Source organism: Chiloscyllium punctatum, chromosome X (assembly GCF_047496795.1).
Source record: "Chiloscyllium punctatum isolate Juve2018m chromosome X, sChiPun1.3, whole genome shotgun sequence".
Lineage (NCBI taxonomy): Eukaryota > Metazoa > Chordata > Chondrichthyes > Orectolobiformes > Hemiscylliidae > Chiloscyllium > Chiloscyllium punctatum.
In genome coordinates this window covers 29283855-29306891 of record NC_092791.1, presented here as the reverse complement: position 1 = coordinate 29306891, position 23037 = coordinate 29283855, and the positions used below count along the sequence as shown (strand labels likewise).

General features: G+C 40.3%; 1 protein-coding gene and 1 long non-coding RNA gene across 13 annotated transcripts in view; one reads left to right on the top strand and one right to left on the bottom strand.

Moving 5' to 3' along the window:
* The window catches only part of LOC140471320 (sodium channel protein type 8 subunit alpha-like), a 512936-nt gene that overhangs the window by 69526 nt on the left and 420373 nt on the right, over window positions 1-23037 (top strand). For 9 of the 12 annotated variants that reach the window (XM_072567324.1, XM_072567320.1, XM_072567321.1 and 6 more), the window contains exons 5-7: window positions 595-683; window positions 4422-4550; window positions 15322-15413. In XM_072567324.1, coding sequence (XP_072423425.1) covers window positions 595-683; window positions 4422-4550; window positions 15322-15413 — 310 coding nt within the window. Of the gene's footprint in view, window positions 1-594; window positions 684-4421; window positions 4551-15127; window positions 15220-15321; window positions 15414-23037 lie in introns of all 12 variants that reach the window. The other 3 variants (XM_072567330.1, XM_072567327.1, XM_072567325.1) reach the window with 1 other exon arrangement.
* LOC140471322 (uncharacterized) overlaps window positions 11293-23037 on the bottom strand; it is a 69110-nt gene continuing 57365 nt past the window's right edge. Inside the window, exons 2-3 of the long non-coding RNA XR_011956968.1 lie at window positions 14515-14548; window positions 11293-12324 (exon numbers count right to left, since the gene is read on the bottom strand). This is a non-coding gene — a long non-coding RNA (uncharacterized lncRNA). The remainder of the gene's footprint in view (window positions 12325-14514; window positions 14549-23037) is intronic.

The window sequence follows — 23037 nt, the reverse complement described above, 5'->3', positions numbered from 1 at the left end:
TCTTAAATGTATAGGTTTCGCTTTTTGGGTACCATTTTTTGGAGTTTTTCAAATTGCTCACTTAGAAACAGAACTCTAGTCCAGAAATCAGCCAATTACTCCATTGGAGTCAACATCAAACAATAAACTCCATCTTCTTTGGCAGTAGCTATGAAGCCACGATAATGCAAGCTTATCCCAGTTTGGCCAACCCATCAATCGCATTGAGTCCCGCTAACCCGAAGCTGCAAGTATTTTTATTCTGCTCATTAAATTATCTGCAGGTGTCCCGACACTAAGGACATAAGTTAAAAATTCTAATTTTCAATTCAGTTTCTGACGAGGTAATCCCGGCCTTAATCAGAAATATCAGGGGTTGGCCTTCTGGACATCTTAAAGGATCTCTGTCATGGAAGCGAAGGCTACATTTCATAACGTCTAGGTGGCAGTGTGGAGAGTATTAAGTAGCCCTATTCACGGCAATACAGAACTTAGGTAGAAACTGGAGAAAGTATGATACCATGGAAATGAAAACTCAGTGTGTTATGAAAAGATATTGTGCTAAAAATTGTGAAGCACTAAGAATAATTATGATTTCCTTAACTCCAATCTACAGTGTTCAGCATGATTATTATGGCCACTATTTTGACCAACTGTGTATTCATGACTTTTAGTAAACCCCCAGACTGGTCTAAGCAGGTGGAGTAAGTATTTCTTTTTTATTCCTCTTTCGAGTGTTTACTTTTGATTAATTTAACTTATCAAATGTGTTGTGCATGACCGATATGTTGACATTGTGTTGAGATGATCCCGGGGAAAGCAACGGAACCTTCCGGTTTATTCCACGGGTGAGGAAACGTTGAAAGAAACAAAATTTGGCCAAGTGTGAAGTAAGCTATGCCTCACTTGTGGAATAAAATGGACGCTGCACCACTTTTGCCTGGTGTTTCCAATTTATACAACAGATGTGAGAATAATATGTCCTTTTTTCAGAAAAAATGGTTCTAATGGGGCCAGTTAGAAATACAATGCCTCCGTTTAATCAATGCTCCCTGTATCATGGCAAACTGGGCTCACCTTGCTCTGGACGTGATTTCTCTCCACCTTGAAAGTCTTAAGTGGGGATTGAATCACTTCAAAATCAAATGCTGTTGCTTCCGTGACTGATTCAGAAAATGGGGTTGTATGGTAGACTTCAGCCAGAAATGATCACAATTCTCATCGCCCCCAAACTGCTTTTGTCCCATCAGATTAATTCATGGATCCATTTAAGCAACAGATCGACTGCAAATTAAATTGTGCAGGAGGGACAAGTATTTTAACCGGCATATGATAAATCCTGCATCACACTGGAGTTCAGATGGCCTCTTGTTCACATTCCTTGTTGTAGAAAAATTGTTTGAGTTCTGCAGTCTGACCATGCTGTTAACGACCATATACATATAGTTTCTACTTAACAGTGACCTGGCATGGAGAACCAATATGACTGAAGTTTTACAAACCATTAAAAATACCTGGTAAAGAGTGAATTGAATAACTTAAAATAAGCCCTAAAATCCCATTCATCCTGAAAATGTGGACATTTGCTCTCATGTATTAGAGCAAATTATCACTTAGAATAGAGTTCAAAGAACTAGACTGAAGCATGATTTATGAACTGGGCTTTCTAAGTTACTGTGTGTGTAACCGTTTCTTGACAGTGACATACTGGCAACGTGGAGTTGCAGTAACTTGTGCAATGCAAAACTTCACGAATTAATTAGATAGAAATTTGAGCTTTCTCAAGACCTGGACAGCTTTGTTGGCCATTATAGTAACAAGGGATTAATTTTTGAGGGCATGGACTATTGATTTTGAGGGAACCATTCTCATAGACAACAAATGAAGCACATTATCATTGTGTGACAAACCATGCTAATTACCGTACATCTTTTCCTCCTAATGCTCAGGTTATTTGAAACTCTTTGAGAAATATTTGGTATTTATCTTCAAATTCCAGTGACCACTTCTCTGGTGTGAACTGAACCATGCAGATACGTTCAGTATCAGATTAGAAAATAGGAGCAGGAGTCGGCCATTCAGCCCATCGACACTCTTCCACCATTCTATATGATGGCTGATCATCCAACTCAGCATCCTGTTCCCACTTTCTTCTCATATTTTTGATCCCTTTAGCTCTAAGAATGATATCTAACTCCTCGAAAACTTTCAATATTAAGCTTCAACTGCTTTCTGTGACAGAGAATTCCACAGGCTCCCCACTCTTTGGGTAAAGACATTTCCTTTCATCTCAGTCCTAAATGGCATACCCCGTATCCTTAGAATGTGATCCCTGGTTCTGGACTCCCCAGTCACTGGGAACATCATTCCTGCATTAGCCTTGTCTAATCCTGTTAGAATTTTACAGGTTCCTATGAGATGCCCCCTCATTCTTCTAAACTCCAGTGAATATAGTCCTGATCGATCCAGTCTCCCTTCATATATCAATCCTGCCATCCCAGGATTCAGCCTCGTAAATCTTCACTGCACTCCCTCCATCACCAGAGCATCCTTCCTCAAGTAAGGAGGCCAAAACTGCACAAGATACTCCAGGTGTGGTCCCACCCTATATAATTGAGGCAAGACATCCCTCCTCCTGTACTCAAATCCTCTCACTATGAAGGCCAACATACTATTTGCCTTCTTCATCGCCTGCTGTACCTTCATGCTTACTTTTAGTGCACCGCTCTTTCTCCCAATCAGATAATAATCTGCCTTTCAGTTTTTGCAAGCAAAATGGATACCTCACATTCATCGACATAATACTACATCTGGCATGCATCTTCCCACTTACTTACTTTGTTCAAATCACACTAAAGCATCTCTGCATCCTCCTTCGTTCTCTCTCCCACACAGCTTTGTGTCACCTCCAAATCTGGAGATATTGCGTTTAGTTCCTGCATCTGAATCATTAATGTAATTGTGAATAGTCGGGGTCCTAGCACTGATTCCTGCAGTATCCCACTCGTCACTAACTGCCACTCAAAAAATGACCTGTTTGCTGTCAAAAAAATTCCAACAACATTTGTAAATTCATGCTGACTCTGTCCGTTTCTGTCACTGTTTTCCAGGTGCTCTGCGAATAAATCTCTTATGAAGAACTCTAACATTTTCCCTTCTACCCTCAAGATCAATCCCTGCCTTGCACTGAGTTAGTTGAGCTTATTCAGACTGGTAGGGCACAATGGATGCCTTGACTTGTTAGGGCTTAAAAGATTGACCAATCTTCCCAGTCCAGAACACTGCTTGGTGATCTCTGCTGAAGTATTTGTGCCTTTGTATGAATATGGTCACTTGTAATGCCACCTTATGGAAAAATAGTTTGAAGATGCATCTCATTGCGTTGTCCATGAAGGATAGCCATTTGCATTGGAGAGTGATAAGAAAATACCCAGAACTGGTAGAGAGCAAGTAGAGTCAAAAGGTATGATGCTGGATGAAGAGATTATGCTTGAAACGTCGATTCTCCTGCTCCTCGGATGCTGGCTGACCGGCTGTGCTTTTCCAGCACCACACGTTTTGACTCTGATCTCCAGCATCTGCAGTCCTCACTTCCTCTTAGAGAGCAAGTAGAGAAGGATATCGAAATACTGTGTCTTAAACATTATAGGTTGCTGCAGTTCCTGCTAGAGCAGGATGGGGAGTGATTACAGTCAGCAGAGATCATGATGTCCAGTGACAGCATCAAGACTTTGACTTTGTTATAATTATCCATTCATTTGGAAATGGAATTAACTTTGACATTGTAGTCAGCGGACCTCTTCCTGCCCTTGGTCTGAGCTGTGGCTTGATTAAAATCTGCTGAAGGGCCCCAGATGTGAAGGACAGTGCTTTAGAAGATGCCCATTGCATATATTCATGCTTCATTTGATGTATTTTTCATTTTATTTTCAAAATATTTCTTTAATAGAACCCAACCTAAAACAGTAAAAATCTGATTGATGACTTTTGTTGATGATATTTTCAGTGTTTCTGTTCGTAAAGAAATGTATGTTATGAAAGGCCATGTGGTCAGCCTCAAAGCTTAAATAAAAATACACATTTGTCAAGCCAGGCAGCTAACTATCTCTCTTCATGTAACTTATGCATTCTCCATGGCAATGTCTCTACCAATCAGACACCACTTGCCAACCAACCACACTCTTCTCTCGTCCAGTATCAATGTTGTTTTCCTTCTCCATTGGTATTTCTTGCAAATTGCCCTGATGAGTGCAAGAGTGCATTAACACAGCAATATTGAAGAACATTATTCATTAATTGTTCTTTTGCTTAAAAAGAAAAGTGCTATCCACTTTTCTTTTCAATTTGCTGATACTATCTGCAGTTGCTACCGCACTGGCCAGTCTGATCCATGCTTTTACCTCCCTTTGTAAATAAACATGATTTTGTTTCTTCATTCGCAGGTACACATTTACTGGCATTTATACATTTGAGTCTCTTGTAAAAATGATTGCAAGAGGATTCTGCATAGATAGCTTTACATTTCTACGTGATCCATGGAACTGGTTGGATTTCAGTGTAATAATGATGGCGTAAGTAATTTTTCATCTCTAGATTATACAATTTGTGATTCGGAGCGTATTTATAATTTAATAACTATTACACATAACTAAAATTTGATGTTTGAGCCTGCTGTCATTTTCATTTCGCATTCGATGAAGATAATTTATTCAAATTTGTAATATATTGATTGCTTTCACAACATTACCAAACCTCCAACTGTTTAAGTCAGCGTAAGTTGCAATGAAAAAATTTATTGTACCTCCAATTTAAGCTGATGGTGAGTTCACCGATACAAAGTTTGCCGAAAGAGCAGTTCCAATGCCTACAAGGTTTCAGAGCAGACTTGTACTAGCACTGACGCTAGCTCTGTGTTATTTGGATCTAATTTTACCCAGCAGGATTTCTATTACATTGAATGGGACTTGGAAGCCTAGAGGAGGTCATGAAGAGCTAAAGGTTACAATGTTTAATACACATAATGAAAGATGTTTAGCAACCTGCCACGTGTGGAGATATTGAAATTAATTCGGGTACTTGTCAATCCATGATCCTTATGATCTTGCAGATCTCAACAAGAAACCTGTAATATTATTTATTGGTATTTATCTGTTGATGTTCTGGTTCCATTTTTGTTGCATTCATCTGGCTCATCAAATTGATGCGCCTGTATCACTGATTATTCAGGTTGCTAAATACCTTTTAAAGCAGAAAATGAATTGTTGACACGCCTTGTTCAAGCATCTGACATTGCATAGATAATTGTCTAAGCAGTGCTTAAAGGAAAAGAATGAACACAATTATTAACCCTTTGAGTGCTGATCTGGAATCTTGCACCATGCAGCATCTTTAACATGTCCTTTCTCCACAAGGACACTGTCTCACAAAGAAAAGCTTGTTTAGAACATAGCCAGTATTTATCAGGGAGCAGGGAGCAGAATAATTGAGATTGTAACCTCGTGTTTGAGGGAATGTCAAGTTGCTGCACCATCTTGCAGTGCACAGGCTTTGCTTAGTTCAAGAACTATTCAGTTTCTGACTCCTGACTGATCTGTCAGCCTCTCGATAGCTGCTGTCAGAAAGGACGCTGTGCTGACGAACAGACAAATGTGTCACTGGAGAATCTTATCAGTGTGTGTGAACCCACAGTTAGCATATCACCATCTGACAGATATAGCAACTTGCAAATGCAGATGAGGTGCAAAAGCAGCAGACTGAATGGAAAAAAAGTTTGGCTAGGATGTCGGTGGGTTGGTTTGATGTGCAAACATCAGCACTGCTTTTGGGAGTCACTCAATATTATTGGTCCAGAATATTTTGGAGCTTCTTTCAACTCCTTTCTGTGCTGAAAGAGAATATTAAAATAACATTGAAAAGGAAGATATTCAACATAAAATGTGTCTTGATGTAGCATCTTACAGCAGACTGACATATTATGTGACAGCAGCAAATTAGTATGCAAGGAATAATTTGACATTGTAGCCCAGTTAATTGGTTAGGAGAGGTGGTTGGAGGACAATTGAATGGAACAGGGCAGAGCCAAGTTTTTCTTCTGGAGCTTAGAGGGATACGTCTGCTCCAATTGGCCCACAAAGAGACCAAAAAATAAATATAGTCTAACTCTTGATCACAGCTGTGGAAGCTGTTGTATATGGAATATTACATTGGCTCTACCCACTCTACTGATATCACAATGTCTGTAGGTTGAGACAAGGAATTCTATTTCAGCTTTTGGGAGGAACAGCACCAGAGACCGGGGTTCAATTCCCGCCTCAGGCAACTCTCTGTATGGAGTTTGCACATTCGCCCCGTGTCTGTGTGGGTTTCCTCCGGGTGCTCCGGTTTCCTCCCACAATCCAAAAATGTGCAGGTTAGGTGAATTGGCCATGCTAAATTGCCTGTAGTGTTAGGTGAAGGGGTAAATGTAGGAGAATGGGTCTGGGTGGGTTACGCTTCGGCGGGTCGGTGTGGACTTGTTGGGCCGAAGGGCCTGTTTCCACACTGTAAGTAAACTAATCTATTTCTACTAGCTCCCTAGATTCCAGGTAATTATACCTGACAAAATGTTGTTGTACCTATTGCTATCCTGCATGAAACCCTCTTGTTATCTGAGAACTATGCCTTTTCTGTAGATATTCTATGTTGTTGGATCCTCTACCACTAATCAACTAGCCCAAGACAAAGCAAACAGAAAGGATTGCTGGCAGTGAATTACTTCAAAACCTTTTACCCAGAAGCACATACTAATAGAGGTGGCAAATACGACATAGTGCATGAGTTGTCCTGTGGAAAAATACCACATCTGACCCCCTTCATGATGCGAAGAAATTCTGAAAACCCAGAGAAAAGATTAAAAGTTCAAGCATGTGAAATTGTCACGTTAAGAGCATTGTCACTCTAAGAGTCAGACAGCAACTAAAACACAGTTACCTGCATAGAAAGACACTAACAACCAGGGAAGCAAGAAAAAAGCCGAAACCCCATTCGAAAGGCAAAATTCCATTCAGAAGTTGGTAGGAAGTGCCTGAGCAAGAGTTTCTAGAAAAAGAAAGGAAATCCAACCTCATTACAAAATACAGAGGCCTTAGCAAAGGCTGCTCTGTAAGAAGCAAGGAAAGCTCTAAGAGGTAAAGTTAGAGATCCTTAAGGGAAAAGGGAACAACTTTGTGAAAAATGGTGTACAGACTGGAAAGGGAAGGCAAAGGAACGTAAAAGAGAGTTCTCACCACTTGCATCAAGCATTGATACCATTGCCATTAAGCTTCCTGAGGCGCAGTTTCAAACCACAGTGAAAGGGCCAGAAACCAAATTTAGACCAGAACTCCAGTCAGGAATACCTCAGAATTGATTTAAGCTGAAATCAAGCAAATTGAAAGAAATCTGGTGAAAGAATCTAGCAGAAGAAGAAAGTCAGGAAAAATTAAAGATTTAACATGACTGGGACTAAGCAGCAATTAAGCCGAGATTTGGGCAAGAAGGTTTAAAAAGGCTGCAGCTGGAGAACTTTATTTAAAAATTTGCATCGAAAAAGATGCTTGAATTTAGATTATGAACGGCAGGAAACATATCAATTTTCCCCAGGGATGAAGTGGGACGTTTAGCTGCAGAATGCAGGAAACTTCTAGAAGAAATGGGTAGGCACCATTTTGATTGATAAAAAGATGGCAAAACTCAGTCAGCACTGAAGATACAGTATCACCAATGAACAGATTTTTAAAAAGCGTTAAAGCAAGTAAATTGTGACCAAACAACCAGTAATACAAGTTACAGCTTTATTAAAGAATTTAATATAGTATTACAGAAATACAGTGTTATAAAGACTGACAAATAAAGGAACTTTTGCAACATTTTTGTGGTCTAGAGTCTAGCAAGTTCTACAGTTCAATTTAAAACAGCATTGATGAATACAAACATGGAGAGAACAGCAGATTTCAAGCAATTGAAATTATATAGATTTAAAATGCCTTTACAGTATTAAGGCTAATCAGCACATTGAGAAGAAATGGAACAATTATTGAATACTTTGGAGCAGATTCAAGGTCAGAGAAGGACCAAACCAAATATAAGATTGTACTTCATGGAGGTGACCATTCTTCAGACACAGCATTGCCTCAAAATCAAACACTCCATGCAGAAGAAACACACAGCTGCAAAGTTGCAGGAAGGGAGGAGGATACACATGCAATGTAATGTAAGAAAGCAATTGCTTGAGAAAATATACCTGAGGCATTTGTAGGGGAAATTGGTAATCTCAATGATCCTGGTTGCATAGAATGTGTTAATATCAATGGATATTCAACTCAATTTAAATTTAATTCCAGTCCCGAGGTCATTATCCTGTCAGAGCAGTTATCATGGCTAAACAAGAAAAAGCATCAACCTACAGCAACTTGGTGTGCCGCAACTTCAACTTCCTTAGCAGAGAAGAAATTTGATGAACTCCTGGAGAGGAGACGATCCAGAAACGAACTCTTGTTGACTAACTAGTCAAGCAGCAGCCAGTAGAAGATTTCTTTGGGCTTCCTCGACTCATGACAACTTCCAAAAAGTGGAGAGAATCTCTTGAGCTTACTTACGACAGCATGGAAGAAATGTTTCATACGGCCGAACAGAAAGGATGGCCAGCAAGCTAAGAGAGGCACAAATTTGACAAGAATTGGAGAGTGTTCAACACACTCTACTATCATGTGCCAGTGTTGTTTTGAAGGATGACTAGAACAGAAATCTGGCACATTGGCTGAAAGCACATACTTTAAGCAGTGAGAGCATTTCAAGATTTTGGACAATCTATGAGTGTATGACATAGGACTTGTGAGCCGAGTTTCCCTTTCGGAGGGTGCATCAGAAAGAATACACAAGGCATGTGGTGTTGGGGAGGGGTGGTGGGAGAACTCTTGTGCATTGCCAGGCATGCAACCATTAAGTCATGTGGTGGCCAGAGATCTTAAAAAGAGATTGACGACCTTGTCTCTTGTTGTGCAATCTGCAATTATCAAAGATTGGTAGTCTGGAAAACACTCCCATCATCATCAAGGGCAGAGCAGAAGCAAACACTCAGCAAAACATGTGCAGAGAAGCAAATACTGGCAATAAAAATGTGAAGCACTATCTGCTTGAGCCCATTCAGGAATTTTCACTGATCATCTTCAGAAACAGAGCAGTCGATGCCAGTGACCAAGGAAGTGCTGGGTAAGCAGGAATCTTTCAGTAACATGACTGAGCATCTGAAAAGTTCTACTCTTTGCCCCCCCCCCCCCCCCACCCAACCCCAGCCCCTTGTAAAACAATCAGAATGGGCAACTGAAGGTCTCCCCCCTGATCTACAAATTGAGGCAGATAAGCTGCAGCCTACCCCATTGAAATCAGACTGGCATCCACAGATTTAAGACACCAGTGAAGAAGAGGAAGCTGTCTCGTCTAACCATCCAGGATACTGCAAAAAAAAGACCTGGCCTCTTTCAATTGTTAAGCTTTTGCCTGGTCTCGAAATCCAGGGTACTACAAAGATTAAAGTACTTGTTTCAATAGAGCAGCCAACTTCCATGACGGACATTCATGAGATTCAAGGAGCCCAAATGATGATACAGTGCAACTACATGAGTAGCAGGGAAGAGTTCCTCTGCTAAGAGAATTCTGGAGATTAAGGATATATTCTCCTGATAAGGTGATCAAAAATGACATCTGTGGAGAACAACATCCTCCCAAGGGTATCAAAGAGATTAACGATCCACAGATCAGGACCAGGGTCAACAGACTTACCATTCTCTCAAGGCTGAAGAGATGGCATTTGGACCAAAAATGTGCAACATTCCGATCAAATGCATTTTTGAAGCCAGAGGCTTTTGGGGAAGGTGAGGCAGTGGTAAATGCAGTGGAGTTGTATACATAATTAGTATTATGGGTTAACAATGAGGAGCAACAGCTTGTGGAGAGATGTTGTATACAGGTAATAGTTCTGTGGGGTTAATGTTCATATAAACTGGTTTCTCTCATTCTACTGGTAATACACACAGTCTGTGCATGGAGACAAAGTGTTCTACTTTAGTTTTTGAAGGGATTGGATGTATTTGTACCAGCTCCATGAGGTCCAAGTACTTATGTCTGAACAAATATAGTTGTACTTACTGCTATTATGCAATAAACCTCCTTGTTACCTAAGAAAATACCTGTTCCGTAGATACTGCACGGTGATGTACCCTTCACTGCTAATAACTAGATAGGCCCAAGACAAAGGAGGATTAGGCCAATTAATTATTTCAAACAGCCATTGAATGGCTATCTGGGAAAACAGCACAGAAGCCATGAAGACTTCATTGTGGAAGCCTCAGTTTAAAATTGCAGACAGACTCTGGTGTAGCACTGATTCTACCCAGTTGCAAATCTATCACACATCGTGATATTTGGTGGATTAGGAACACTTGTTGAAACTTGGAAGATAGCATCTACAATACAACAAGCAGCAACTTTACTCCATTGACTTCCCAATGACATGCTGCCACATTCCTGAGGAGTTGTCCACTGAGCAAATGAGGAATGAGTTAAAGATACCTTTGAAACGCTGTTTGATGTAAGAATAAGGCAGTCATGTTTTCACAACTTCAACTTGTACACTGCCTGAGAGGTTGGCCAAGATTAGGGTTCAAGAACTCCTGGATGCTCAGAAAAATGTAGGTGTGTTGGCCTCAGACTGAGAGAAAAAAAATGGCCAAGATAGAGCTACCTGGGGAGTGATCTCTGGTAGTGGTGTTGTTTTCCTATGAACAACAAAGACGAGAGGAAGCAAAGGACAAAAGGCAAGCTAAAAAGACTGGGTAGTTCCAGAAAAATCAGACAAAATTCATCCTTGCTTTCACTATGGAAAGCTATGTTGGATTGCAATTGGACTCCACAGCCATGTTGGAACACAACAGACAACTCGACACTCACAAGAAACAACAATCTTTGATAAGGAAGAGAAACAGATCCTGTGTAAGAATGCACTTGTGTTCTTATGAATGTTTTTATGATTTAATTGCAAGAATAGAGGAAATATCCTCCTTTGTAATAGAAAGAGGTGGATATACATTTCTGTTCAGTTAATCATATGGGAATTTGGAGAATGAATTGTTGCCTGCAGTGACCATCCCAGACTAAATACATGGGAGTGCTGCCCAAACAGCTGATTTGTAACAGTAGCTTTCAAGAGACAGTTTTATTTCTTGCAGGACATGATGAGCTACATCATAACTATTTTCTACACCCCACCTCTGAGACTAAGAGCAGGGCAAAGTGTGAAATAAGCTTGACTTGTGTTTCTTATTGACACCGGAAGAGGTGCTCTGTTGTAATGCCCTGCAGAAATTCGCCAAAGCTCCTCAGACAGCACCTCTCAAACCCACAGCCACTTCTATCTAGATGGGCAAGGGCAACAGATACATGAGAACACCACCCCTTGCAAGTTCCCCTCCAAGCCACTCACTATCCTGACTTGGAAATATATAAGCAGTGTCGCTAGGTTATAATCCTGGAATTCCCTCCCTGAGGGCACTGTGTGTCTACCTAGAGCACGTGGACTGCAGCAATTCAAGAAGGTAGGTCACCATTCCATTTTCAAGGGCAAATCGAAACAGGCAATTAATGCTGGCCCAGCCAGCATCCCATGAGTGAATAAAGAAAAGCTCAACCAGTGAATTGCATTGTCACATGATTTGAATGATGAAATATGAGCTGCGATTTCTTAGGATTGCGAAAGGGAAACTGCTTAAATGAAAGGAGAGACAACGTAGGCCTTTAAAATAATGAAACCCATTCAAAGTGTCTAATGAGCATTGAACCAGAGAAGACTAATGCTTTGGAGTCCTGAAGCCATGGACATAAATTAAGGGTCAAGACAATAGTTGCATTTTCTTGCTCAGTGGCAGCAGTGGAATATACCTCCTTCATCGAGCTTGCTTATATGTGACAAACACCAGCCTCTCCCACAACTGTGACATATGGTGCGGTTTTGCCAGCATCCTGGTTGAGGGATCTGTATGAAAATGCTTTCTTGTTCTCACCAGCTGCTGATCCAACTTGGGAATCAGAACCCTTGCTGTTCCAGATCGATAGTCAGTGTAGCGGTAATGTGCGATCCGTTTGCTCAAGCTGCAACCGGAACAGCAGGTACAGAAAGTTGACAATGTTTTAGAACAATACAAAGTCTTAAGTCTTTAATCCCGTTCAAAGAATTGAAGATTGATAACAGACAATGTTTTGAAGCTGAGAGCCTTGACAGGAGCTGCATGACATTGATTCAACACTTTTGGCCAAATAGTACATGAGGTTTGGCTGTAAAAAGAAAACATTTGTGAGCGTCGACGAAGAATGTCAAGATATCGGAGTACTGTGTACTGTTTTGGTCACTTAAGGAAGGATGTAAATGTATTTGAGGCTGTTTAGAGAAGGTTCACTCAATTGGTTCCGGAGATAAGGAGTTTGTCTTATGAAGAGAGATTGAACAGATTAGACCTATATGCACTAGAGTTTAGAAGGAAGAGAGGAAATCTAATGGAGGTATGTAAAATGTTAAAGGGGATTGACAAAGTCGATGTACAGAGGATGTTTCCTCATGGGGGGCAATCTTGTACGAGAGGTAATAGTTTTAGAATAAGAGGTAGCAGATTTAAAACAGAGATGAGGAGAAATTGCTTTTCTCAAAGGGTCTTGAATTTTTGGAATGCACTGCCCTAGAGTGTGGTGGATGCTGGGACAGGGAGGTAAATTTTAAGGAGGAGATAGACAGATTTTTAATTAGTAATGGGTTAAAGAGTTATGGCAAACAGGCAGGAAAGTGGAGTTGAGGCCGAGATGCGATTAGCCATGATTGTATTAAATAGAAGAGCAGGCTGAAGGGGCTGAATGTTCTCCTGCTTCTCCTACTTGAGTTTTTATGTCAAAGGCATTGTCAAGGAGTTCTCCCTGGAACATCTCAATGATGAACAAAGAAATTATAATGTGTGGACAGGGATCCTTGACGATAGTAATTTTGCTAAATTGTTGAGGAAGCCCAGAACCGTTGAGATGTTGAATGATCATTCCAGAATCTGATGCTAACGTTTGAAGAAATAAAGGGTCAGTGTGACCTTTTATTGCTCAAGTTGCTATTTCTCAACAAGGTTTGGGAGTTTCTTGAAGAGCTATAGAGTACTGCTCTCCCAATCTTGGTAAAGAATCTGACAACAGCAAAAAACTTTTGCCTATGATAATTTTGGCAACTGATTCTTGCAAGCAAAGCTTGCTTCCAGGCAGAAAGAGAACCACAATGTCATACTTCCTTTAACATCTACAAAATAATGCATTTTTATTGATGTATCACTTTTCTGTAATTTGTAATGACTGCATTTTCAGTGATTGGCATAATTGCACAAACTTTGGAAAACTGTCATCCAGGGCAGATCCCAATAAAAATGTAACTTGCCTAAACTTGAGATGTAGCAATGCAGGAAGCTAAAATAGACTTGATTACTATATGTGCAAGACCTTATTTAACTTGAAAGGAATAGGGTTTGACTGAGTTGAAATCTGGCTTGAATGTTGAAACCAAATGTTTGCTTTTAGGCCTTTGCTAGTTGACTCCTAAGTGCGAAAAAGTGTGACCAAGGTTATAAACTGTATAAACTGTCATCCTCTTAGCTGGACTTAAAGCAGTTAATCGATGTGGTATAGACAAGCAGGCTGATGTTGAGTTTTTTTGTATAGAACAGTTGAGTTTATAAAGACAGGCTGAATGAATTTACTGCACTTCTGTGAGGAACTACGATATGCAACTAAGGACAATGCGCTCAATTTCATATGCCTTATTGCGGGAAGCTTTAAATGGCGAATATAATAGGCATTTGATGGCTAAAGTGAAAAATTATTATAGCAATGGCTTGTGGAAGTTGATAATGGTTCCCAAGATAATTAGTAGTGGTTGCAGTGGCCACTGGAGTTTTCCAAGGGGCTGATGTTGGAATCTGGGCTTTGGTTAATCTAATGAGTGGACTGTAAGCAGAACAAATGTGTTTGTGGATCAGACTAAAATGTGGGAAGGCAAAGTGCCCTGTGTGAGAAAGACATTTACAGTGATACTGAGGGGAGAAATAAATATCATCGAATACAGTGAAATTCATTGATAATTCCTCTTTGTGTTTAAAAATAGTAAGTCTAGTTCTGTAATGAGGAGAATACTATTAAAAATTAAAAATCAGAAGAAAGCAAGGCACATGATATTTGAAACAACCATTGACATCATTGTCATGTTGTGTGCCAGCAATTTGGACTGTCTGGATAAGTACATAGCCACTGTGTAAAGCTTAAGACCACATTCAGTGTCTTGGTCTCTTTTACTGTATTGCCAGATATGATGTTCCTTTGTCTGCTATGTAAAGCATATGTCTGTTATTGCTGCAGGTAATTTCTTGCCTCGTGCAGACAAAAATACACACGAAAATTGGAAATGGTACAAAGATGAAGAACAAAGATGATACAAGGACTTACATTAAGTGTTCCTGAGCCTGGATTCATTCACAGTCTGAGGGAAAGAAGGAAGACATTAGTTAACTCCATAGAATCATGGATACTAGTAATCTTTACCCAAGTTCAGCCAAGTGTTTGAGCTGAGAAACTCAGAAGCACCATTGATGTGCGAGCTTGAGAATTAAGAAAAGCAAGAAAATTACTGCTGCTATTTGGGTCCAAAACATTAGTTATGTGACAGACTGCAGGGATATTACTCAACAGGGATCTAGGGGTTCTGCTTAGTTGTGACACTCAAAGACAAGCCTGAAGCTAGGGAAAGTAAAGGTTCCAAACTCTTTTCTTTGTGCAAAAAGGATTGAAATTTTCCTAAAGTACATGAGGGGATGGGAAAGCAGCTCACCTCCAAAGTGACTCAATTACAAGTTGTCATTTTTTAAAAAACTAGCTTATAAATAGGTCATGGCTGGCCTGTGAACTCATGGAAACAATGAACAAAGCATGCACACAATGAAAGACCCAATTTTTAATTTTTGAAAAAATGGTTTGCTGAACATTGCTTTGGTGCAAAATGTAGCCATGGTCCTCAAAGGGTTAAAATATAACCATGAATAACTGTGATTTAATTCTGCAGGTATGTAACAGAATTTGTAAACCTAGGCAATGTTTCAGCTCTTCGCACTTTCAGAGTATTGAGAGCTTTGAAAACTATTTCTGTAATTCCAGGTAAGAAGTCTGTGATTGGTGTTAGGTGTTGAGCAGGCCCTGTGTGCCTCTAGTTGTTTTGTGTCTTGTCATTGTGTTTGTGTGTGACCTCCCTCATTGCAGATATGTGACAGAGTTTGTGGACCTTGGCAATGTGTCAGCGTTGAGAACGTTCAGAGTTCTCCGAGCTTTGAAAACTATCTCAGTCATTCCAGGTGAGAGCCCATTTAAACACAAAGGCTGACTTTTCCCGTTTGCAGTGCAAAGATCTTTCAGCATATTGATATTGCATGAGAAATTCATCAGCTCACTTGCTTTGAATTCAGTCAGTTGGGAGATGTTGTTTGATTTCACTGGAGCTATGCATGAATGGCTCATTAGAAAAGATCTGCGCTTTTCCCAAAAACATAGGTGCTACATTTCACCTAATCACATTTCACTTAATCTCATGAGGCTAAGATTGGGGGGGAAAAAACAACTAGGCCTCAAGCATCCTGATCACTATCCAATGGACTTGTACTGCATGGACGAGATTAGAATTTGGCTCCCTCCCTCTCTCCAACAACTTAGCTTCTTTTCATGCTGTTTGAGGTTTGCAGTATGGGTTTACATATGAAAAAAAAAAGTCAGTTGGGCATAGTGCCTTTGGATACTTGGCACTCATGGGAAATGTGCCCAAGATTGATTCGGTGCCTTCAGGGAGAAAAGGGGAGGACATTAGAAAAAAAAAAGCACAGCTGCTTGAAATAAGGATTCACTGCCATAAAGAACCAGCTATCTGAATGCAAGTGTATTCCCATTTCCTTTCTTTGTGTGTTTGCCTGGGTCATGGACTCTGGTGAAGGGCCTGACGGTTGACTCTTGTACATCTCCCTTACAGCTACTTTCACTGGTGTGCTGGACCATTTGCTGAAAGTATGCTTGAAGGTAGAAACCTGCTGAGGCCATTGTCCTCTTTCAGTCAAACCGCCCTCCTGTTTCTTCACCCAGTGCTGCACCTTTGAACAGAGGGAAGAAAATTGCAGGACAGTGAAATTGCACTGTCATCAGAGGATGGGATTCTAACCCATATCTCAGTCTCTCGCACAAATAGTTTGAGTTTAGGAGACTATAATAATTACGTTGTTCCCCACTTTCCACATAAATTAAAATACCTGGCATTTGTACATGATCAGAGGTGGCACCTGCACAGTTGATTTAAGAGTTGCAGTGCAATAAGCAGGCTTATATCAGCATTGAAGATTAAAATGTTGCTGGTGAGGCCTAACCTTTGCTTGGAATTGTTCCACTGCGAGTGCCCTCTTGACAGCTCCTTCTCAACGTTAACCTGATGACCACTAATTGAAAAATTCCTGAATTGCCAATAATGAGGGATTCCCAAATTATTCCTGAAAATGTTTGCACATAACACAGTTGACATTCATATTTTCTTAAAAACTACATTCACCTGCATTTGGCAGATAACGATTTACAATATTAATGCTTCTCTTTTTAAAAATGGTAAGATAGCTTGAATTTACTTTGACGTTTGCCTGCATTTTTGATTATAATTGACCCAAAAAAGGTTTTGATGAGAATTAGTATTTCACACTTTCATGTAACTATATTATTGATTCAGCCTTGGCGTTTAAGAAATGTGCATGGGATGTTAATCTAACCTGCTTGTGTTGTTCTTTATAAATTTGTACTTTTGCACCCTTATTTCAAGGATTCTTTGCACTTTGATCAACTCTACTCTACCTCTGCCACACTTGGGATATATCTTTCTGCAATTTGCCAAAGGGAATAATGATCTAACCTTACAGAAAGCGAACTCAATTTGATATTATTTTAAAACTGTGCTTTTATGAAAGAAGTATTCTCCTGTATCTTTTGATGGTTGCATTATTGACAAACCCTCTCTCAATCCTGGCTGTTTAGACTTTTGTGAAAGCAAAGATTTTTTAGAAACAAAAAATGGACAATTGAACCAGCAAACACTAACTCAATTCATGGAACTATGGTTGGAATTCTCTTCAGGAGATGGTGAGCTTGGATGGGGGGAGGCAGCAGGATGGGCACTTAGTGAAGTGGGTGGTGACCATCCCCAAATAATGCCACCTTCCTATCTTCGCGAGAATTAGGTTTTTGGGCAGGAATGCCAACGGTCAGCCTTTATTAAAGGCATTTAGTGCCTGATCAAGTGACTCCACGCCGGGGAGGGGAGTCCAGAGAGGATGGCTGAGAGCCACCCTCTGTAGTAATTGTGACAAGGTCAGCCAGGTGCACAACGTGGAATGAGTTCCCTGATTGGGGCTGTTACTATGGTCCAATCAGGGAGCCCTGGCTGACAGCTAGAGTCAGAGGTTCTGTTCACTCTGAGAGCTGGCTTTGAGTGGGTTGGATCAGGGTCAAGGACTCGTCACATGTACGTAAAGATTGGCTGGGTGAGAGGATACCGGCCTCTATGGAGTTAATTCAGTGGTGGCAAGATTGGGATTAATGATGTAACTGTGCAAAAACGCCTACTGGCTGAAGCCCAACTCTACTTCAAACAGGCACTACGATGGCTTTATCATTGGAAAATATGGCAAGTGGAGCATATGAGTTGCAGCGTATTCCGACTGAGCTTGGGGAACACCATTTGAGTGAAGGCAATTGCAAAACCTTGCTCAGGACATTTCCGGAACAGAGGGACACTAAGTCCCAAAACCCCAAAACAAAACCAGGTCTCGGTCAAACGGTTAAAATGTTTTTCAGGATCCAGGCCAACAAACTATTGTATTCCAGTATGCGGACAAAAGAATCCCATGAGCTAAATTGGGTAAGAGAACCCATAAGCCAGTATCCAGGAGAGTGCATACCCTGGAAAGTCCACCAACATCTGATTTGGAACAGTTAAGTTGCTGAGCAACATGCAAATTAGAATGAATGAAAAGAAATGTCTTGTTAAATGGTCACAGATAACGGGTCATCATTTACTGGCAGGAAACTTGAGTATTTCCTAAAGTCAAATGGTATTCTTCATATGAAGACATCTCCAAACCATCCAATGATCTGGCAGAAAGAGCAATCCAAACTTTGAAGGCAGGCTTAAAGAAACAGCCTACAACTCGATAATAAACTGTCCTGTTTGATTATCAGAGCATCCCTCATGCATTGACAGAGATAACTCCAGCAGATTTGGTGGAGAAGACTCCACACCAGGTTAAAACTGATCTTGCCAGATATGGGGTGGGGGTCCTGGATTGGGGAGAGGGAGGGGGCGAGGAGGTGTGAAAAAGCATCAGGACTGGACACAAGACTCCGCTAAGCGAGAGAGACAGTTTACTTTAGGGGACAAAGTAGGAACCATGGGAATAGCCTTGCATGGGTAAGAGGCATGATCACCACAAGGTCAGGTCCAGTGACTTATAAAGTTTTGGTAAGTGCAATGGTCCAGAACAAGCAGGTGGACCATACGAGTGCTGTAAACCCGCAAACAGTACGAGAGCAAAACATGCCCGCCTCCTCGACAGCCTTTCTGACTGTTCCGGAACCCATGGATTCTTACTCTTCCTCGGAATCTGAGATGGACACGGCAGATGTCACTGCCTCGACGCCTTTGCTGCTTGAAGAAGAGAATCAATTTCTTCTGGGATGCTTTGGACGCAAGAGGCAAGCTACTGTACATTACACACCACCTGTACCCGAGGCAGAGGTGGAGGAACCTAACCCAATTCTAAAACGCAGCATCAGCACAGGAGCTTCTCTCTGTTCTCTGCAGTCAAAGCCCACATTAAGCCTGAAGAAAACCAGTTTGTCTTTCCTTCAGCAATTATTGTAAGCTGTGACTCTTCCTTGATAAGTGAACTAGTGACCTGATGTCTCTTGCAGACTAGGGGAAGGAGGAAGATGACTGAAAAGCAACATTTTGACCATAATTGTCAGAGTCATAATCTAAGCAACTCTTGATGGAGTTTGTGTTTCAATCTGCAGAGTGAATTTTTTTTTGTTTTATCTCTGACAAAATGATTTATGTAAAAACAACAATGACGAAAGAGAGATTGTTTGTTTATAGATAGAGCTTCTAGAGAGGCCTACTCCTGGACAGCTCTGGAGGGAGTTGGTTTTTGTGTTTTATCCGGAGATTGAAAGCTGAATGTTAGATTATTTGAGGAGGAGTAGTTTTTTTTATTGTTTAGCTGAGCATTTTATTTCCTTCTAACATTTATATGTTTACTTTTTTCTTTTTTTTGAATGCTTTATATTAAATCTGTGGGTAAGGAAAGGTAGTTTCCTTTTATTTTTAAGGTGCTGTTGAGTTTTCTTTTAGGCTTAATGTCACAGAGGGTATTCAAGGGACACTGAGTGTAATGACTAGTAGATTTAGAGAAGTGATTACACAGCAGGATCAGTCAGATTGATGATTGACTGTCAGGAAAGGGAAGAAGGTAGTTCAGATGTCTCCTGCAGCTATTCCTCTCTCAAACAGATATTCCATTTTAGGTACTGTTGAAGGGATAGTCTCTCAGAGGAAAATAGAAGTGGTAGTAGGATCTTGGGCAAGTTGTTGTCCACATTGGTAGGAATGACACTGTTTGGGGAAGTGTTCAGGCTTTGCAGAGTGAATAGAAGAGGTTTAGCAGAAGGTTTAAAAAAAACAGATCATCAAAAGTAATAATTTTTGGTTTACTTATGGTGCCAAGTTAGATTTAAATTTAGATGTTATTGTCACATGTAGTCAAGCTCAGAAGTACAGGGGTACAGTGAGAAGTACATAATATTGCCACACAGGGCGCCATCTTAGCTACCAAGGTGCAAAAAACTTAGGTACAAAGTAATAAGACAAACAGTTAAAAAGTTAAGCATTATTTCATAGAATGAGTAGAAAAATAAAGAAATAAGGTAATAGTTAAGATTAAAGTCTTTCTTGATTTAAACTAGGAAAATGAAGGAATAAGTTAAAAGTTCAACAGTCTTTGATGATGGAAGCTCTAATGAGGGAAAGATAAAAAAGGATGGGGAGATAAATCACTGGCTGAAGAGGTGGTGCAATTTGCAGAGATTCAATTCCTTGGGTCATTGAGATCTCTTCTGGGACACAAAAGAGTTGTTCAAAAATGATGGGTTTCACCTGAATTGGAAAGGGACAAATATCCTAGTGAGGATGTTTGCTCGTTCTATTTTGGGAGCCTATAAACCTTTTTGGGAGGGCTTCCTAAGTAACAGTGAAAATAGAAAGACAGATGAGGATGGTTCTGAACCAGAAAAAAAGGAAGTTAATTAGAAAAGACGGACAAGAGCAGAGAGTGAAGTAACTCTGAAGAATTAAACTGCAATTATTTCAGTGTAAGAGCTCTTACAGGTGAGGCTGCTGAACTCAGCATGGATGAGAACATGGGACTGGGATGTCATAGCTATTACAGAAATGTCGCTGAGGGAAGGATAGGACTGGCAACTCAATGTACTGGGTTTTAGATACTGTACGAAGGATAGAAAGAGAGGAGGGTAAGTGGTGTTTTTGATGAAGGAAAGCATTACAACTGTAATAGAGAAGGTATTTCTGAGGAATCATTTAGCGAAAATACATGAGTTGCAATTAGAAATAAGAAAGGGATGATCACCTTGATGGGATTGTGCTATAGTACCCCTCCCCCAACAGTCAGAGGGAAATTGAGAAGCAAATATATAGCGAGATCTCAAATATGTGTAAGAATAATAGGGTTGTAATAGTAGGGGATTTTAATTTTCCAAATATTGACTGGGACTGCCATGGTGTTAGAAGTTTGAATGGTGAAGAATTTGTTAAATATGTTCAAGAAAGTTTTCTTTATCAATATATAAATGTTCTTACGAGAGAAGGAGCAAAACCTGACCTTCTCTTGGGGAAAAAAGTGACGGAAGTGTTTGTAGGGGAACACTTTGGGACTAGTGATCATAATTGTATTAGTTTTAAAGCAGTTTATGGCAAAGGATAGGCCTTGTATAAAAGTTAAAGTTCCTCATTGGAGTAAGACAAGTTTTAATGGTATGAGACAGGAACTTTCAAAAGTTGATTGGAGTAGATTGTTCACAGGTAAAGAGGCGACTGACAAGTGGGAGGTTTTCAAAAGTGAGATAACGTGAGTTCAGAGGCATTATATTCCTGTTAGAGTGAAAGATAAGGCTGGTAAGATCAGGGAAAAATGAATTAATAGAGATATTGAGGTTCTAGTCAAGAATAAAAATGAATCATAAATTAGATGTAGACACTTGGAACAAATAAATCTCTTGAGTATAAAGACAGAAAGGGCATTCTTAAGAAGGTAATCAGGAGGGCAAAGAGGAGTTATGAGAGAGCCTTGACACTTAAGGTTAAAGATAATTCAGAAGATTCTACGAATACATTAAGAGCAAGAGAGCAACTAGAGAGGGAGTAGGACCCCTTAAAGATCAATGAGGTCATCTTTGTGTTGAACCTCAGGAGTTGGGAGAGATAGCAAATGAATATTTTGTGTCAGTTGTTACTGTTGAGAAAGAGTTGGAGACTAGAGAACTTGGAAATAAATATTGATGTTTTGAAAACAGTTCACATAACAAAAGTGGAAGTGCTGGAGGTCTTAGAAAGCATAAAGGTAGATAAATCTCCACGACCTGATCAAGTGTTTCCCAGGATGTTGAGGGAAATTAGGTCGGAAATTACAAGGCCCCTAGCAGAAATATTTGTCTCATTTTTAAACATGGATAAAGCACTGGAGGACTAGCTAATGTTGTGCCATTGTTTAAGAAAGGCTATAAGGAGAAGCCTGGAAACTAGAGGCCTGTGAGCCTGACATCGGTGGTGGGGAAGTTGTTAGAGTTGATTCTGAAAGAAAGGATTTCCATTGAGGAAGGAGAGGCAAAGATTGATTCAGGATAGTCAGCATGGCTTTGTGTGAGGAAAATCATGTCTCACAAACTTGATTGAGTTTTTTAATGAAGTAACCAATAAGATTGATGAGGGCAAAGTGGTGGACATTGTTTACATGGATAACCTGAAATAAAGTGACAGCATGAAATACGATGAAGTCTTTTGAAGTTAAAACGCAGATCTTATAGAAAAGTCATAAGACAAGAAAGGCATTCAACCAGAACAGGGGAAATGATCAAAAATGAGAGGAATATAATGCCAATAAAAAGTTGGGGGTGGGGATGTGTGAATGATCTGTTCCACCTTCGGGTTACTTTACTATCAGTCTGATCGAGGTATCTCATAAAGGTATAGTTGCTGCTATATTGGTCTAGTTGCAGAATGGACTTCCCTCCAACATAATTACACAATGTTCAGCATCATTCACGACTTCTCAAATATTCAGATATTGAAGCAGTCAACATGCAAATTCATCAAGACCTGGACAATATCCAGGCTTGGGAATGAAAAGTGGCAAGTAACACTCATCTCACACAAATGTCAGGCAATGGCCATCATCAACTAAGAGAATATAACCATTGCTCCTTGATATTCAATGGCATCGCCATCACTGACACCTTCACTATCAACATCCTGGGGTTATCATTGACCAGAGGCTCAACAGGACTAGCCTTATAAAGGCACTAGTTACAACAGCAGGTCACAGGCTAAGAATTCAGCAGTGGGTAACATCCTCCTAACTCCCCAAAGCCTGTCCACCAACAACAAGGCACATGTCAGGAGTCTGATGGAATACTCCACCCTTGTCTGGTTGGGTGCAGCTCCAATATTATTTGATACCATCCAGGACAAAACAGCCACTTAATTGTCACCACATTCACCACCGTCAATATTTACTTCCTCCACCACTGACACTCAGTAGCAGCAGCAGTGTGTACCAGTTACAAGATACACTACAGCAACACACCAAGGCTCCTTAGACTGCACCT